The following is a 14,335-nucleotide window of genomic DNA, read 5'->3' on the forward strand; positions in this document are numbered from 1 at the left end:
ATCATGCTTCTTTTGATGTAGGTCATAACACAGTTGGCATTCTGGGCTGCAAGTGCACATAACTGGGTCATGTTGAGCTTGTCATCAACCAACACTCTCAAGTCCTCTGCTGGGCAGGGCAGGTGCTGCCATGGGGTCTCAGGCTGTGCCAGGGGAAGTTCAGGCTGGAGGTCAGGAGGAAGTTTTACACAGAAAGAGTGATTGCCCATGGGAATGGACTGCCTGGGGAGGTGGTGGAGTCGCCATCACTGGAGGTGTTCAGGAGGAGACTTGACAGGGTGCTTGGTTGCATGAGTTAGTTGATTAGGTGGTATTGGATGATAGGTTGGACGCGATGATCTTGAAGGCCTCTTCCAACCTGGTCTATTCTATTCTATTCTATTCTATTCTATTCTATTCCGTTGGATGATAGGTTGGACTTGATGATCTCAAAGATGTTTTCCGACCTGGTTAATTCTACTCTATTCCACTCTATTCTATTCCACTCTGTTCTATTCCGCATCAGAACACAATTTGTATTTCAGCTGAGCAGAAGTTCCTTCAGCACAACAGGGCATACCCACTTCCTCTGTGCTTTTCATTTTAGTCATTCACTCACCAGGCACCACCAGAAGAACAAAAGAACTACAAAAAAAATAATAAATCTCTTATTTTCCTGCTTAAATTTCTAACTACAATCAAAATCATTTCAAGTTGCATACGTAGCTCTCTACAAGGAAAGGCAAAGACGATAACAAATAGCTGAGACGCAGTGATATTCATCGTTTTATTGTATCCTTTTATAATACTGACTAGAACGCCAGATGTAATAACATTGGATGCAGGTATAAAAATAATCCAATCCTCAAAAATTATATCTTGCTACTACAGTACTGCATAATTAGTGGAGGCTGAACGTATGATACAACTTTAAATAATACTGGTTTGGAAGATGTTCTCAGAACCCAGTGACTTGGAAGCCAACATTCAGAGATACGTGGAACGGAAGAGGGCAATGTCAAGACCAAAAAGCAGGTTTACATTCAGGTTGATCAAAGTACAAACAAATGCTGATGCCTTTATCTTTTGAAGCAGAGCTCACAAAAGGTGAGCTTTACTACCGCAATTCCGCAAGCTTGATCAAATAAATCATTAAAACCAAGTTGGACTTTCTCTCAAGCAAACGTCCTGTAGAATTGAACAGGGCTTGAAACAAAAGAATTTCTTTTAAGAGAAAAGAAATTCTTTTACAGAATTTCTTTTAAAACCCCCAAACTATTAAGTATTTATTCTGTTGTGTCTGAGTTGTTTTTTCCGTTAAAGCAAACCCATCCTAGCAGATTTTATTGGAGACTTTATGACAAGTGAATTCTATCTCACTCTTTGAGGGAAGTGATTAGTTTATATTGTATTCCGCAGGACTTTCCTACACAGGATTTTGCAGAGCTGGGGGAGGCCTGCTGCAGTCGTTAACCCAAATGAGATTCTCATCTCTTCTAGTATGTTACTAGAATAAAGACCGAGGGACTCTGCATTTGCATATCACTTTTGAGGAACATTAGACACGCTCTCTTGGTTTACCCTCAATGAGGATATTACAGACACACACACAACACCAACCACACACAAAAGAAATGTCATGACCTTCTAATACAGAAGCCACACTCAATTTAGATGTTTACTTCTGCAAAACAAGTAAATATATTTGGAGTTTTTTGGGGGGTTTTGTTTTGTTTCATTTGGGTTTTGTTTGTTTCTTATCCCTTCGTGGATTTCTTTTCTGATTTTGACCTTCAGAAGTTCAAAAGAACGAAGATTTAAATACACACTGCAAAGCTCCTAAAAATCTTACAACCATATGGTGCATACCCCTTATGAAACTGGGAGATCTTGCTTCATTTCTGGAGAGACCAAGTAACTGAAGAGTACTTCTTATTTGTGACTGCAGGAAGCATAGATCTTATATGACAGGAAACAGGTTGGGTGATCAATAAAACAACTATGCAAAATACAAACTAATTCTCTTCTGAGGAAGTTTTTCAGACCTTGAACCTGCTTTGTTCAATCCCATATAATACAGGTCCTGCTATAGTAAGAAAGAAGAATACTTAAAAACAATAAATACAACATGGAAAGGCAGCAACAGTATCACAAAACCAGATGGAACACACAGCCACTGGAAAGCATGTACTACACACAGGTTATCTTGGTGGTGGAATGATTCAGGCCTAAACCAAAAAATGTCATTAGAGTCCATGGGAGAGTTACCCCAGTCACTATAATGGATGCTGGATTAGATCCTTTGTGTGTAAAGAGGGAAAAAAACAAACCATTAATCATCACAGGAAGGGCATTTAAGTAGAATGCATCCATTTTTGTTAATTTAAGGAAGAAAACTAAAAGACTAAACATCACTATGAGGGGATCAGAAGTCCAGCTGAATTTTGAACACATATGGCCATTGACCAGCATTAGAAACAAGTCCTGGGAAAGCACTTGGTGTATCTGCAGCAATGTCCAAACCCAGCCCGCTGCTCTCTCGGATTCCGGCAAAAAAGCCTTTACAAGTATTGGCAGAAACAATTTCACAATGGCAAACACCTCTCTCTAATGGCAATTTTATTGCTGTTTTAAAAGATTTTTACTACCACTTAGTATGGAGGCAAATACCTTTCAGAAGGTTGGTCACAAAGGTTGATTCAGAGTACGACCGTGCTGCAACAACAATGGATTCATCTTTGTTGTGTTACCTAATGCTCTAAATGTGGTTGGCAAAAGGCATTAAAAATGCCCCTGTTCCAGTTTTTCCTCATACAGCTCAATTCAGTGCTGTGAGGTTTCAATAGCATGCTAAAACTCCTGATTTTTCCAGTGCAGCTGGAAGAGGTGGCCAGGTATGAGCAGTGGTGCAAGGCAGGGATGCTGTAAGGCTACACGTATGAGCCTCTCTTTTGAATGATCCCTTCAAGTCTGTGTTCTGTTGCTCTGTTCACCAAGGCTGGCCATTAGGAGTATTTCTGTGGGTGAAGGGCTTTTGCAGCACAGCTGGCAGAGCAGGGTAATAGCAAACATTTGCCTCTCACATCTTTTCCCAGCAAGCAACAAAGGTAGCCTTTTTTCCAAAGTCAATAAAAAAATACAGCTATCCAACTGCCTTTGCTGACTGCTGCCCTAGCTTTCCACAGCAGCCAGAAGCAAGAACAGATTTCTAGTACAGCATTAGTGGTTTTCCTTCCTTTCCTCACATCTGGCTGAACTGCTTGCATTCTCCTTACAACAAATGTGCCACTTCTATCTTATAGCCATGGACAGTAGAGAGCAATCCCACTTGGCAAAAGCAGCCAGTATGGTCACGATTTGCAATTTGTGGTAGCTAAAAGTAATCTAAATAGCCTGAGAAATAAGATGTACTTATTCAGACATTTCACTGCAAGTTAGACACTGAACAGACAGGCACCCACATTTTCAAGTGGGCTTGAGGGCATGTGAAGATCCCTCTCACACCTAACAGGAGTGACAAACACCACTGCACTGCCAGAGAGTGCTAAGTTTATGGCAGAGATGAAAGCAGACAGAGACGCTTCCAGTGGCAGCTTTAACAAAGCTGAGCTGCACAGAAACAAGTCTCACCCCTGCTGTGGCAGGGCAAGTCCATCACTGCTGGGATGTGGTAGTAAATAACTCCAATAAAATAACTGTCATAACTGTGGCAAAACACACTGCACTGCACCCACCCCTTTTGCCCTAGTGATGCTGGGAACTGGTGGGGCTTGGGAGAAGGGAGAAGCATCTCGGCACAGGGAGTGACTGAGTTGATAGAGTCTGAATCACCCCTGGCTGCATCTGCCACCTCTGCAAATACTTCCTGGATCACTGTGTGGGAAAGCACCTGTACTTATCTCTGCTTGCTGAGTAGGGTTTCCTAGAACTCCCAGAGAAGGTGATGTAGGTTAGGAGAGACCCTTCTTCTCCTCCTCTGAGCTATGCTTTCTTACCGAAGTTAAAAGGAAGGTCAGGCTGCAACAAACACATTCTCTTAAGAAATTCTCTAATGTTTACCTGCTCTGGAAGAGAGAAAATTTGGGTGCAGTAAAGTTGTTTCTTTCAGTAAAGGCTAAATCTTGAAGTCCTCACTCAGAAAATCCTGCTGGGCTTACTGAGATCTTTTCATTCCCTATACAGCATTAAGAAGAGTTTGAAAATCATTAAGAAATCAAAATCAAGTACTTGCAAATGTTTGTGTGATCTCAACTAGGAACAGTACTATCTAATTTTTACTCAAATCCCTTCCAATTTGCTATGAGATACAGACCAGGAATTTAATTCATACAGTCCCTGTTACTTTTTATATACAAAGACTGATCTGCAGTTGTGAGTTGATATTTCCTACTTTGTACTTGGCACACAGAGGAACATTTCCCAGTTTTTTAATTAACCAAGCAATTAAACAGATTTGCCTATGAGCATATGCCTAAACTCTTCCCTATCTGACAAAACGCTGGCATGTAGTAAAGTTCTACCATCACTGCTTTGCTAAGCTACTTTCAGTCAATAGAGGCAGGGCCCAGTGCTCACTTATACACTTTGAATTTAGATTTAGCATGAATCCCAGTTTCCCCCTTTCTTTTCTAACACAGGTGAAATCCTCCTCCATACCATGGGAAAGGCAATCGCTTGCACTCTCAAAACCAGAGGCAACCCTCTCACACAGAAACAACCCAGCCAATGCCAGATTTGAAGGACCCCACAGCACAGCAGGGTCAAGCCCTTAATTCACATCACCCAGCAGATCCTGTACAGTTATGATATCACCTGCCAATGAAAGGGAGAACATCACTGATGGACTGATCAGCAAGGCTGGAACAGCTTGTTCTCATGCTTCACCTGTTAAACTATTTTGGATACAGTAACTAGGGTTTTCTTTAAATATAGCTCCTTAAGCAGCTGTACTTCCCATGAGCATCTGTTCATTTCTTCCCTACAGCTGAGATAAGCTGTGTACTACTACCTGCAAGGTTGATTACAGACCAGACAGTCATGAAGTTTCATGCATTGCCACCATAAGATCACGTAAGTGCAAAGGATACAGCCCTAGGCATTCATAAAGATCTGTTTTCCTGCAAGCCCATGCTGCTTTCCACACAGTAGATCAGGGGTGAGACATAAAAAGACATTATGCTTGTGTGCTATGGCTGGTGCACGAAGCTACATCTTCTCAAACTTATTTGTGGTGCCTTTCCTGCCTTACAGTTTTGAGAAAACAGAAGCTAATCTGAGCAGATACCAAAAACCTCATAGCCCACCCAGCTGATGACTACCTAGTGCTAGCTCCCATTTCTCTGGGAAGCTGTTGCTCACTCTTGATAGGGAACACAATGGCCTATTAAGTGGCTGAGAAAGGATCAAGGGACTCACAGCATCTGTAGGACACAAGTACTACCACCTGCTCCTCATAATTCCACACTTGCCTCTGGGGAGCAACCAGGCAACATATCAGCATCTGAATTGCCATTCTTACTTGGGGTTAGGCACATTGGGGGGACACAACCTGCGGTCCTTAGTGCTTCAGTGAGCTGAGCTACCTTATAAACCACTTGTAGGCACTGAGTCTTTCTGAGCTGCAGGGGAGAAGGGAATATCAGAAGGTATGTGCCCTTCAGTGAAACTAGTTTATGTATGCACCACAGAGGTGTTGGGTTAATGGCTAAGGAATTGTGATATTTGCTATCCTCATGCAAGCAGCCAATTTGAATTGAAAGTGCAATCACATTCAGGGGAAGAATTCCTATCTGGATCCTGTATCTGGACAGGCTTTGGATGACTCAAATTAATGCTGCAGTAATGGTAAGCAGTACATATATTTCATTGACAAGGTCTCTTTCAACACCTAGGTCAGGTCAGAACACAGTTCATGAGCAGTCAATGTTATCTTTGGACAGAAATGTAATAACTCGCATTCGTCAGCTTTTGCCAAGATATTTCATATGAAGTGACACACCTAGGTGAGAAAGCCTGAATTGAAATTAGGACAGAAGATAGCCAAACAATTCATTTTTCTCTCTCCCTTAAATGTAACAGACTGCAAGAGCCTTATTTTCCAATGCACTGAAAACCTTCATAGCTCCTATGGAAGTCAAGGGGGGAAGTGGAGGCTTCAAAACTCTATCTCAATTGCAGTACCCAGAATTCAGGTTCCACCTGCCCAGACAGGGCTATAGCATTGTTGCTCCTTCCCAGACTCCTTGTAAGGAGCAAGCTGAATTCCCAGCTCATCTTTTTCATTCTTGTGAACAATTATTTAGCATTTTATTGCTGTTTCTAGAGATATTTAAATCCCTGCAGGAAAACAGAGCCTCATAATACTCTATATGGAAGCCCTGTGATGACAAGTAGTGGTATCTCTTCTGAAAAATGGAGATTGACTAAAACCCCAACATATTCTTGCCTATATACAGGAAGTTTGCAAAGAGCACATAGGATCAACTGTGTCTTCTTTCAGCTGAAATTGCAGTGGTACAACTAACTTCCCCATACTCCTTGGAGACAATTAAGCCATAAATTCATCCAAAATTGCCAGGTACCAGGCTTCAGCAAGAACCCACCCATCTGGAGAACTTCTGCCAGCAAGGTGGTGAGGGACAGACAACATACCAGCTTCCCTGTCACATACAAAAAAGAAAGCAACACAGCAATGTAAAAGGAAGTGGACAAACTTGCCCTACCAAAAGCAGATGCACAGTGAACTTTTGCATGAAGGTTGGCTAAGGTGACAAGCACAGTCAACAGTGAAAAAGATCTGTAAACAAAACACTCCCTAGTGGTATTCAATGCAGAGTGCTGGGCACAGTTCCTCTGCCTGTCCTGATCCATGCTTGCCATGTAGCATAAAGAGTGAAGAAGCAGCACAGAACAAATCTGGAGTACATGTGTTAACTTCCATCTGGGTCTTCTAGTGACGTTCACTTTGAGCCATTCCCTCCTCCTCCTGCCTCTCTGCTGCTCAGCAAGTGTAATCATTCCTCAGGGCAGTAATGCTCGGCATGAAGTTCAAAGTCCTTCCTGTTAAATGGGAAGAGTAGATTGATGTGGGCTGAACTGCCCAGGAGACAGATTGTACCTGGGGATCACAGGCCACAAAACTGTGCCAACCTTCCGCTCCCTCTCCGCTCCTTGCTAAAAATAGTCTCTTCTTCTGGTTTCATCACTAATAAAGGATGGATTGTATTGTCCAGGGTAGATGCATGAGTGTCGAGATCCCGGCAAACCAGTGTAGGGAGGATAAAGTCCGTTTCTTTCCAGTTCAGGATTTCTCAGTCCAGTTGGCTGTGTTAGCAAAAAAAAAATAGTAAAAAATAAAAAGGTCTTATTCTCACATTTAAATCCTCCTTAATGCATAGCATTGCTACCTTTCCTAGCAGTTATTTCAGTAGCTAGAAGGAACAATGTCATAGCTAATGATGTCTAAAACCTAGAATCACTTTTACTGTGGGAGTTCTGCATTGCCTGGAGGTATTACACTGATGCAGTTTAGTTTCAACATCTTGCCATTAGCAGACTTGGAGTTTACCTGACTCCACCGAGCTCAGTCTAAGTACACAGCTAATTTTTAACCCAAGAGAATGGTGCTGATGATCTCAGGTATTGAAGGAACTCTCCTGGAAAGGATATTGTCCCAGAGCCATCCTTTAAGGAAATCGTTCTAGACAATCAAGGTTAATTCCTGCTTTGGTTACTACGGGAGTAGTCCTCTCCCCATTAACCACAGGCATCTACTCTTCCAACATAGGAACTTAAATTATAAATAAGTAAAAATAAAATAAATAAAAAGTAATCTGACCTTCCTTTCTCTTAAGTAAATCTCCTGAGGACATTTGGTTGAGGAACTTCGGTATCAGACCAAGACTGCACAATCTTTTCACTCAGTAAACAACATCAAGCCACCCAGTCTGATCTGTTACATACCACATCCATGCAAAGCCCTCACCATCTATTGGTCACTAAAATCTCCCTTTTCTAGCTGCCAGCATAATAAAAGCCTTAAAAACTGTTTAGGAAATATGTTTTCATTTTCAAATCTATTATTCTTACTAGAAACAGGAAGGAGGAAAAGGAAGAGAAACCTTCATGCTGTGCAACCTGGTGAACTTACATACAGGAAATCTTCAAATACAAGCCAGGGGGGGAAATCCAACCAAGTACTGCTTGCTGTTCTGCTCTCACAAGCAGGAGAGCAAAATGAGTGATTTGGGTGAAATTCTGCAACTTTTCCTCACATGAGTAACCCCCCTTAAGTCTGCTGTTGTAGGTTAGTGACAAGTGATACACCAATATCACAGGTTTAGATAGAGACACTAACATGGTACCAACCATGACAGCAGGTCTTGTGCCCTACACTGCCTGTTACTACTCCATCATTTCTTCCCTGCCACTTGTTCCCTCAGAGCTGGAAGGGATGCTCCTTATGCACCCTTTCTGCTGCAGGAAGGGGCCTGTACCCTGGAGAGAAGAGGAGTGCAATAAAAGACAGGTCCACAGTGGCCAGCATCTTCACATCTTGGGATTAAGAACCCCCGGGCAGAGGTCTCAACCTTCCAGCATCATCAGTGAGGGTGGAAGGGAGAGAACTACCCACAGGGATCCCTAGCACTCTGTCCAAACCTTTAACTGCCCTTCTCTACTCTAAGATTGGACACGTAAAGCATCTACCAAAGTTTTTCTAGATGTGTCTCTAGCACTTTTCCCAATGACATCTCTTTGTGGTATTCACCACACATAATAACTAGAACCCATAGGACTCCCAATGCCTTACTGTCTATGGAATTTGCTTTGCTCTTTCATTTTGCAGGAAAGGGATCTGTACTTGCAAAAGTAAAGGAAGGTGTCTTTCCTGTATGGGGCACAAAGGGTTAATAGGTAAGCTATGGATAGGTACCGAATAATACACATCTGTCATCTGCAACAGGTTCTTGGTGCTTCCATTCTCCTGCATCTCTATGGTCTCTCTGCCCCACTCCTGTGCCCGGGGGTTCTTCGGATATTCAGCATAGGGTGACATCTGGAAATCCCCACTCTTGAAAATGAGTTTACTTATGTCATTTTTATTCTTCCTGTTTACAAAATAACAGAGGAAAGAGAAAACATACAACTTATCCTGCTACCTTGTACACACTTCCAACATGATTTCAAGAGATTTACATCATGTTACAAATCTTGACAGGGAAGAAAGATGCCCTCAGAAGAGGTACAGTTCAATATTCTGCTCTGAGGCCAAAAGCAGATACTAGGTCAGATCATGCTACTTAGGGCATTATGTGGTGGAATCTGAAATCACCAAGGATGGAGGAGGCATAACCTCTCTGAGCAACCTCTTCCACTGCCCCACTGTCCTCTTGGTAAAAGAGGTTTTTTTCCTACACTCAGTTTGACCCTTTCCTGTTCTAACTTACGTTTATTGTCTCTTGAATACGTGTGAGTTCACTTGAGTCAATAAAAATACTGGAAATCCACGAAGGAAAAAAAAACATATGGGATCCCCCATGGCATTCAAGTTTCCAAGTGCTTAACTACAGCACTTCTGGGCACTATTTTAATTCCTAAGAAGGAAGAGCTGCGAGGGGCTAGTCTGAATGACACCAAATGCCCCTACATGATTATTATGCTGTATGATATACTTTGGTGATACTTCCAGTTCAAGGCAGAATAACCTCAAGAAGCCACATAACCTCATGAGACATCTGTAGGAGAAGGGCTGTTTTCAGATAGCTTTGGAAGGCTGTGGGCAACATTTGCCTTTGTGCGAATTAGAGAAGGCTGTTTAGTCTGTGAGTCAGAAAAGAATGGAAACATCTTGTAACTGAAGGAGAGGAATTAGGCAGAATTTGGTTGGATGTGTTAAAATATTGTTTTGTTATTTTAACCTATTATATGCCTTAATTACATGCATGCCAGTAGAAAATGACCAATTGAGATGTGAGACGTGACTTCTGATAGACTACATAACCTTGCTGTATAACATAATAAACGTCTTTGCCTGCTTGCATCTTGTCCTGGAAGCTGTGCTCAGGGTGAATCAAACAACTATATTACAACAGACATCCAGTTAACTTTTACAGCTTGATGAACATAGGGGGGAAAAAAGGGTATGTCCCAAATGAAAGTATAGTGTAATACTCTGACTTAGGCACTTGCTCAGCTATCCTATGTGCTGGTGGAAGAGAAGCTCAACATGAGCCACCAGTGTGCACTTGCAGCCCAGAAAGCAAATCACATCCTGGGCTGCATCAAGAGGAGTATAGCCAGCAGGTCAAGGGAGGTGATTCTCCTCCTCTACTCTGCCCTGATGAAACCCCACCTGGAGTACTGTGTCCAGTTCTGGAGCCCCTGTTACAGGAAGGATCTGGACGTGCTGGAAGGTGTCCAGAAAAGGGCCACAGGGATGATTAGAGGGCTGGGGCACCTCTCCTATGAGGACAAACCGAGGGAGTTGAGGCTGTTCAGTCTGGAGAAGAGAAGGCTCTGAGGAGACCTAATTGTGGCCTTCCAGTATCTGAAGTATCCTACAAGAAAGCCGGGGAGGAACTTTTTAGGGTGTCAGGTAATGATAGGACTAGGGGGAATGGAACAAAAATAGAAATGGGTAGATTCAGACTGGATGTTAGGAAGAAATTCTTCCCCATGAGGGTAGTGAGACACTGGAACAGGTTGCCCAGGGAGATGGTAGGAGCCCCATCCCTGGAGGTTTTTAAAGCCAGGCTGGGTGTAGCTCTGAGCAACCTGATGTAGTGTGAGGTGTCCCTGGCCATGGCACAGGGGTTGGAACTGGATGATCCTTGAGGTCCCTTCCAACCCTAACATTTCTATGATTCTTCTATGTTTTGGTCCTTCAGGCTTCATGTGTGTAACACTAAGTGTAGTGGAACCCACTGTGAGCATGGCATGTGAGCCAGGGCTGGGGGCAGGACCTACCGGCAGCAGGTGACAATCAGTGCTATGCCCATGATGAGCAGAAGTCCTCCTCCTGCAGCCGCGATCACCACAGTGATGAGCTGATATGCTACAGTTGAGAAAGAAAAAGACTCACTTAGCAACAGGTGATGTGCTTATAAATAAACACACCCATAGTTCTCATGCAAATGGATGCACTATTTCCCATCTTCCCTCTGTAAGCAATACTGCCTTAAAATTTCAAGTGAAATGAATGAAGTTGGGAGCAGATGTTGATCAGTTAGAGGGTAGAAGGGCTCTCCAGAGAGACCTTGACAGCCTGGACATCAGGGCAGAGTCTAACATGATGTCATTTAACCAGTCCAAGGGCCAGGTGCTGCACTTTGGCGACAACAACCCCAGGCAGCACTACAGGCTGGGGTCAGAGTGGCTGGAGAGCTGCCAAACAGAAAGGGACCTGGGGGTACTGATTGACAGCTGGCTGAACATGAGCCAGTAGTGTGTCCAGGTGGCCGAGAAGGCCAGTGGCAACCTGACCTGCATCAAGAATAGTGTGGCCAGCAGGAGCAGGGAAGTCATTCTGCCCCTGTATTCCACACTGGTTAGGCCACACCTTGAGTACTGTGTCCAGTTCTGAGCCCCTCAATTTAAGAAGGACATTGAGGCTCTTGAATGTGTCCAGAGAAGGGCAATGAGGCTTGTGAGAGGCCTCGAGCACAAGCCCTATGAGGAAAGGCTGAGGGAGCTGAGATTGTTTGGCCTGGAGAAGAGGAGGCTCAGGGGAGACCTTATTGCTGTTTACAACTCCCAGGAAGCCAGCACTGGAACGAGGAGACACAGTCTCAGACTGCACCAGGGGAAGTTTAGGCTCTAGGTGAGGAGAAAGTTCTTCACTGAGAGAGTTGTTAGCCATTGGAATGTGCTGCCCAGGGAGGTGGTGGAGTCACCGTCCCTGGAGGTGTTCAAGAGGGGATTGGATGTGGCACTTGGTGCCATGGTTTAGTAGTCATGACTTCTGGGGTGACAGGTTGGACGTGATGATCTTTGAGGTCTTTTCCAACCTTATTGATTCTATGACTCTATGATCTCCTGCTGAAGGAAGAACAAGTGTTTGTTTCCCTAGGGGATGGATTCCCTTCTCTGACAGGGAATAATCATTCAACACTATTTCAGGGATAATTTAAACAATATTTCATGGATTCAGTTCCAAACACCTTGTGTTTCTGTGTGACCTCCTCTAGGTGATCCAGCTAGATCTTTCAAGGTCCCTTCCAACTCCTAACTTGCTGTGATTCAGGGGTGCTCACTATACGTGCTATCATAACAGAGTATCCAGAGAAAGGAGATCTCCTTTTCTTAGCAGATAATACTAAGTTACTTCTGTCAAAGAGGTCAACAAAATAATTCTCAACAGAAAATGAAGAAACAAAAAGCACTGACAAGTGTGACATGTACCTACTGCATTTTAGACATAGTCATTTGCAGTTATTTCTTTCCACTGTCCTGTTTCTGACAGTGTGGAAATGAACAGAAACAAAACTCGGTACTTACGGTTTCCACAGTTGAATCCACCTAAGCCGAACGGGCAGCTAGTAACAGAAAACAACAGGGAGTTTCAGCACCTTCATTGTATTGACAGGTCACCACAGCAATATTAAGGACAGTGGGGTAGGAGGAGGGCAGAACAGTCACCGTACCTCACACAGGTCTCGTTTTCCAGCTTATATCCATCTTCACAGGCTAAAAACACAGACGAGAGAAGGGCCGTGAGCACCACATAGTGGCTGGTGCAGGGGAGGCATTTCACACCGCGGCTCCCTACGCAAGCCTCACCTCAAACCACCCTAGGGACTGCCAAACTGGCCTGCATTGCTGGCACAGCAGGAATTCTATGTACTCTGATGTGATGCAGTATCTCCTCCAGTTTAGGCAAAACACCGGGCACTTAAATTCACCTGCTGTTGGCTTCAGCAGGACCATTTGGGGGCTTCCCAGCAGAGCTAGCCCAGAGCAGGCAGGTAGTTATATAATTGCTAGCAGAACTTGCCCAAATGGAAACTCACTGCACACTTGTACTACTTCCCACAGAGCTGCAGTGTGAGAAATCTGCAAGTGCCTCCAGTTTTTGCTTTGAAACCTCATCTGAAAAGTGCTACTTTAGTACTGATGCACATTATTAATTACATTCAAATGTTAGCATTGCAGCAAAACGTAATGCAAAAACACAGTTGGGGTAATACAAAGTGGCAGCTGATGTTTTGCCTTAAGCCACCTTTTGTTTTCCTTGTCTTTCAAATTTGGAGCTGCTAAAGCAAATTTTGGAATACTGTATTTTACTGTGGAACAGGAATTAAATTTACTAGATCTACACAACCCAGGAAACTGCTAGGCACAAAATGCTGGTGAAAAGCTGAGGCCATCACTTCAAAATAAAGTAAATTTTGTGCTTATGGACAGTTATCACCTGAATTATCTGAGAAAATTATGCAGTCTTTCTGATGAGCAACAAAGGTGATGATACATTGGACATGCAATCATAATCTTCAAATTACTGATAAGATCACTGCTTTACTCAGCAGCAGTCCTACCACAGCTCCTGCCGTTCTGCTGCCTTTTGCAGAGGCAGAGAAAGTGGTCACTCAAACACTTGTAGAGCAGTGACACAGATAGAGTCACTTTGAGAAGAGTGACAAGCCCTTCAGTGTCTGCAACACATCACCTAGGGGTCTGGGAATCACCTACATCACACTCCACAGGGAATAAAACTAGATTGCTCAGTGAAAATAAAAGTGCTTATGGGATTCTTTCCCCCCACCCCCCACCCTAACACCATATATGGTTTTAAATGGTGAGGCCACAGCTCTAAAGCCCTCTTCCCTTCTGGCTTGCTCTTTCAGCACAGGGAAAACCAAAAGCTGAAAGCTCAGACATTCTCTAACCCCACCAATGTGAGGAAATCTGTGGGGAGAGGAGGAGGCTTCTAGCAAGCCCCAGGTAAGCCATAGCATAGCCCTCTCCTACTCCTCTGCTGCTCTAAGCACGCCAGATGCCTCTTTCCCTCCTGCACAGCGAGCTACTATATTTTCAGAAACACTCAGCACAGGAAGGGAAAAAGGAAGAAAAGAAGTTCAAATGTTGCCCTTTAGGATGGGCTGGCAATATCGTAGGAAACCAAGAGAGAGCACTAGTATTTTGCCTGGATGCAGAAGTTTATGGCTCTTCCAGCACCAATAACAAGAGATTGATGCCAGCAGGGAGCAATGTGACTGTGACCTCCCCTTCATAATACAGGTCACAGAACTTCCCTAAATTTGATTCCAGTTTCAAATCAAAGAGTTGAACTGGAGCTACACTTTAGAGAACCATCCAAGAATGATCTTAATGTTTTCAGTGACAGACAATCAACCACAAC

The 14,335-nt window shown here is 43.6% G+C and overlaps 1 protein-coding gene across 5 annotated transcripts in view; it reads right to left on the reverse strand.

Annotated features, from left to right (window-relative positions):
* Positions 1–742: 742 nt before the first annotated feature.
* The window catches only part of HEG1 (heart development protein with EGF like domains 1), a 57,771-nt gene continuing 44,178 nt past the window's right edge, over positions 743–14,335 (reverse strand). For 3 of the 5 annotated variants that reach the window (XM_068139030.1, XM_068139033.1, XM_068139032.1), the window contains 5 exons: positions 12,621–12,663; positions 12,475–12,512; positions 10,945–11,032; positions 8,912–9,086; positions 743–7,302 (listed from right to left, as the gene is read on the reverse strand). In XM_068139030.1, coding sequence (XP_067995131.1) covers positions 7,153–7,302; positions 8,912–9,086; positions 10,945–11,032; positions 12,475–12,512; positions 12,621–12,663 — 494 coding nt within the window. In that variant the 3' untranslated portion in view covers positions 743–7,152. The remainder of the gene's footprint in view (positions 7,303–8,911; positions 9,087–10,944; positions 11,033–12,474; positions 12,513–12,620; positions 12,664–14,335) is intronic. The other 2 variants (XM_068139031.1, XM_068139034.1) reach the window with 2 other exon arrangements.

This window comes from Melanerpes formicivorus, unplaced genomic scaffold, assembly GCF_026170545.1.
Source record: "Melanerpes formicivorus ecotype bairdi unplaced genomic scaffold, bMelFor1.0.p_v2 SCAF_5, whole genome shotgun sequence".
Taxonomy (NCBI): Eukaryota; Metazoa; Chordata; class Aves; order Piciformes; family Picidae; genus Melanerpes; species Melanerpes formicivorus.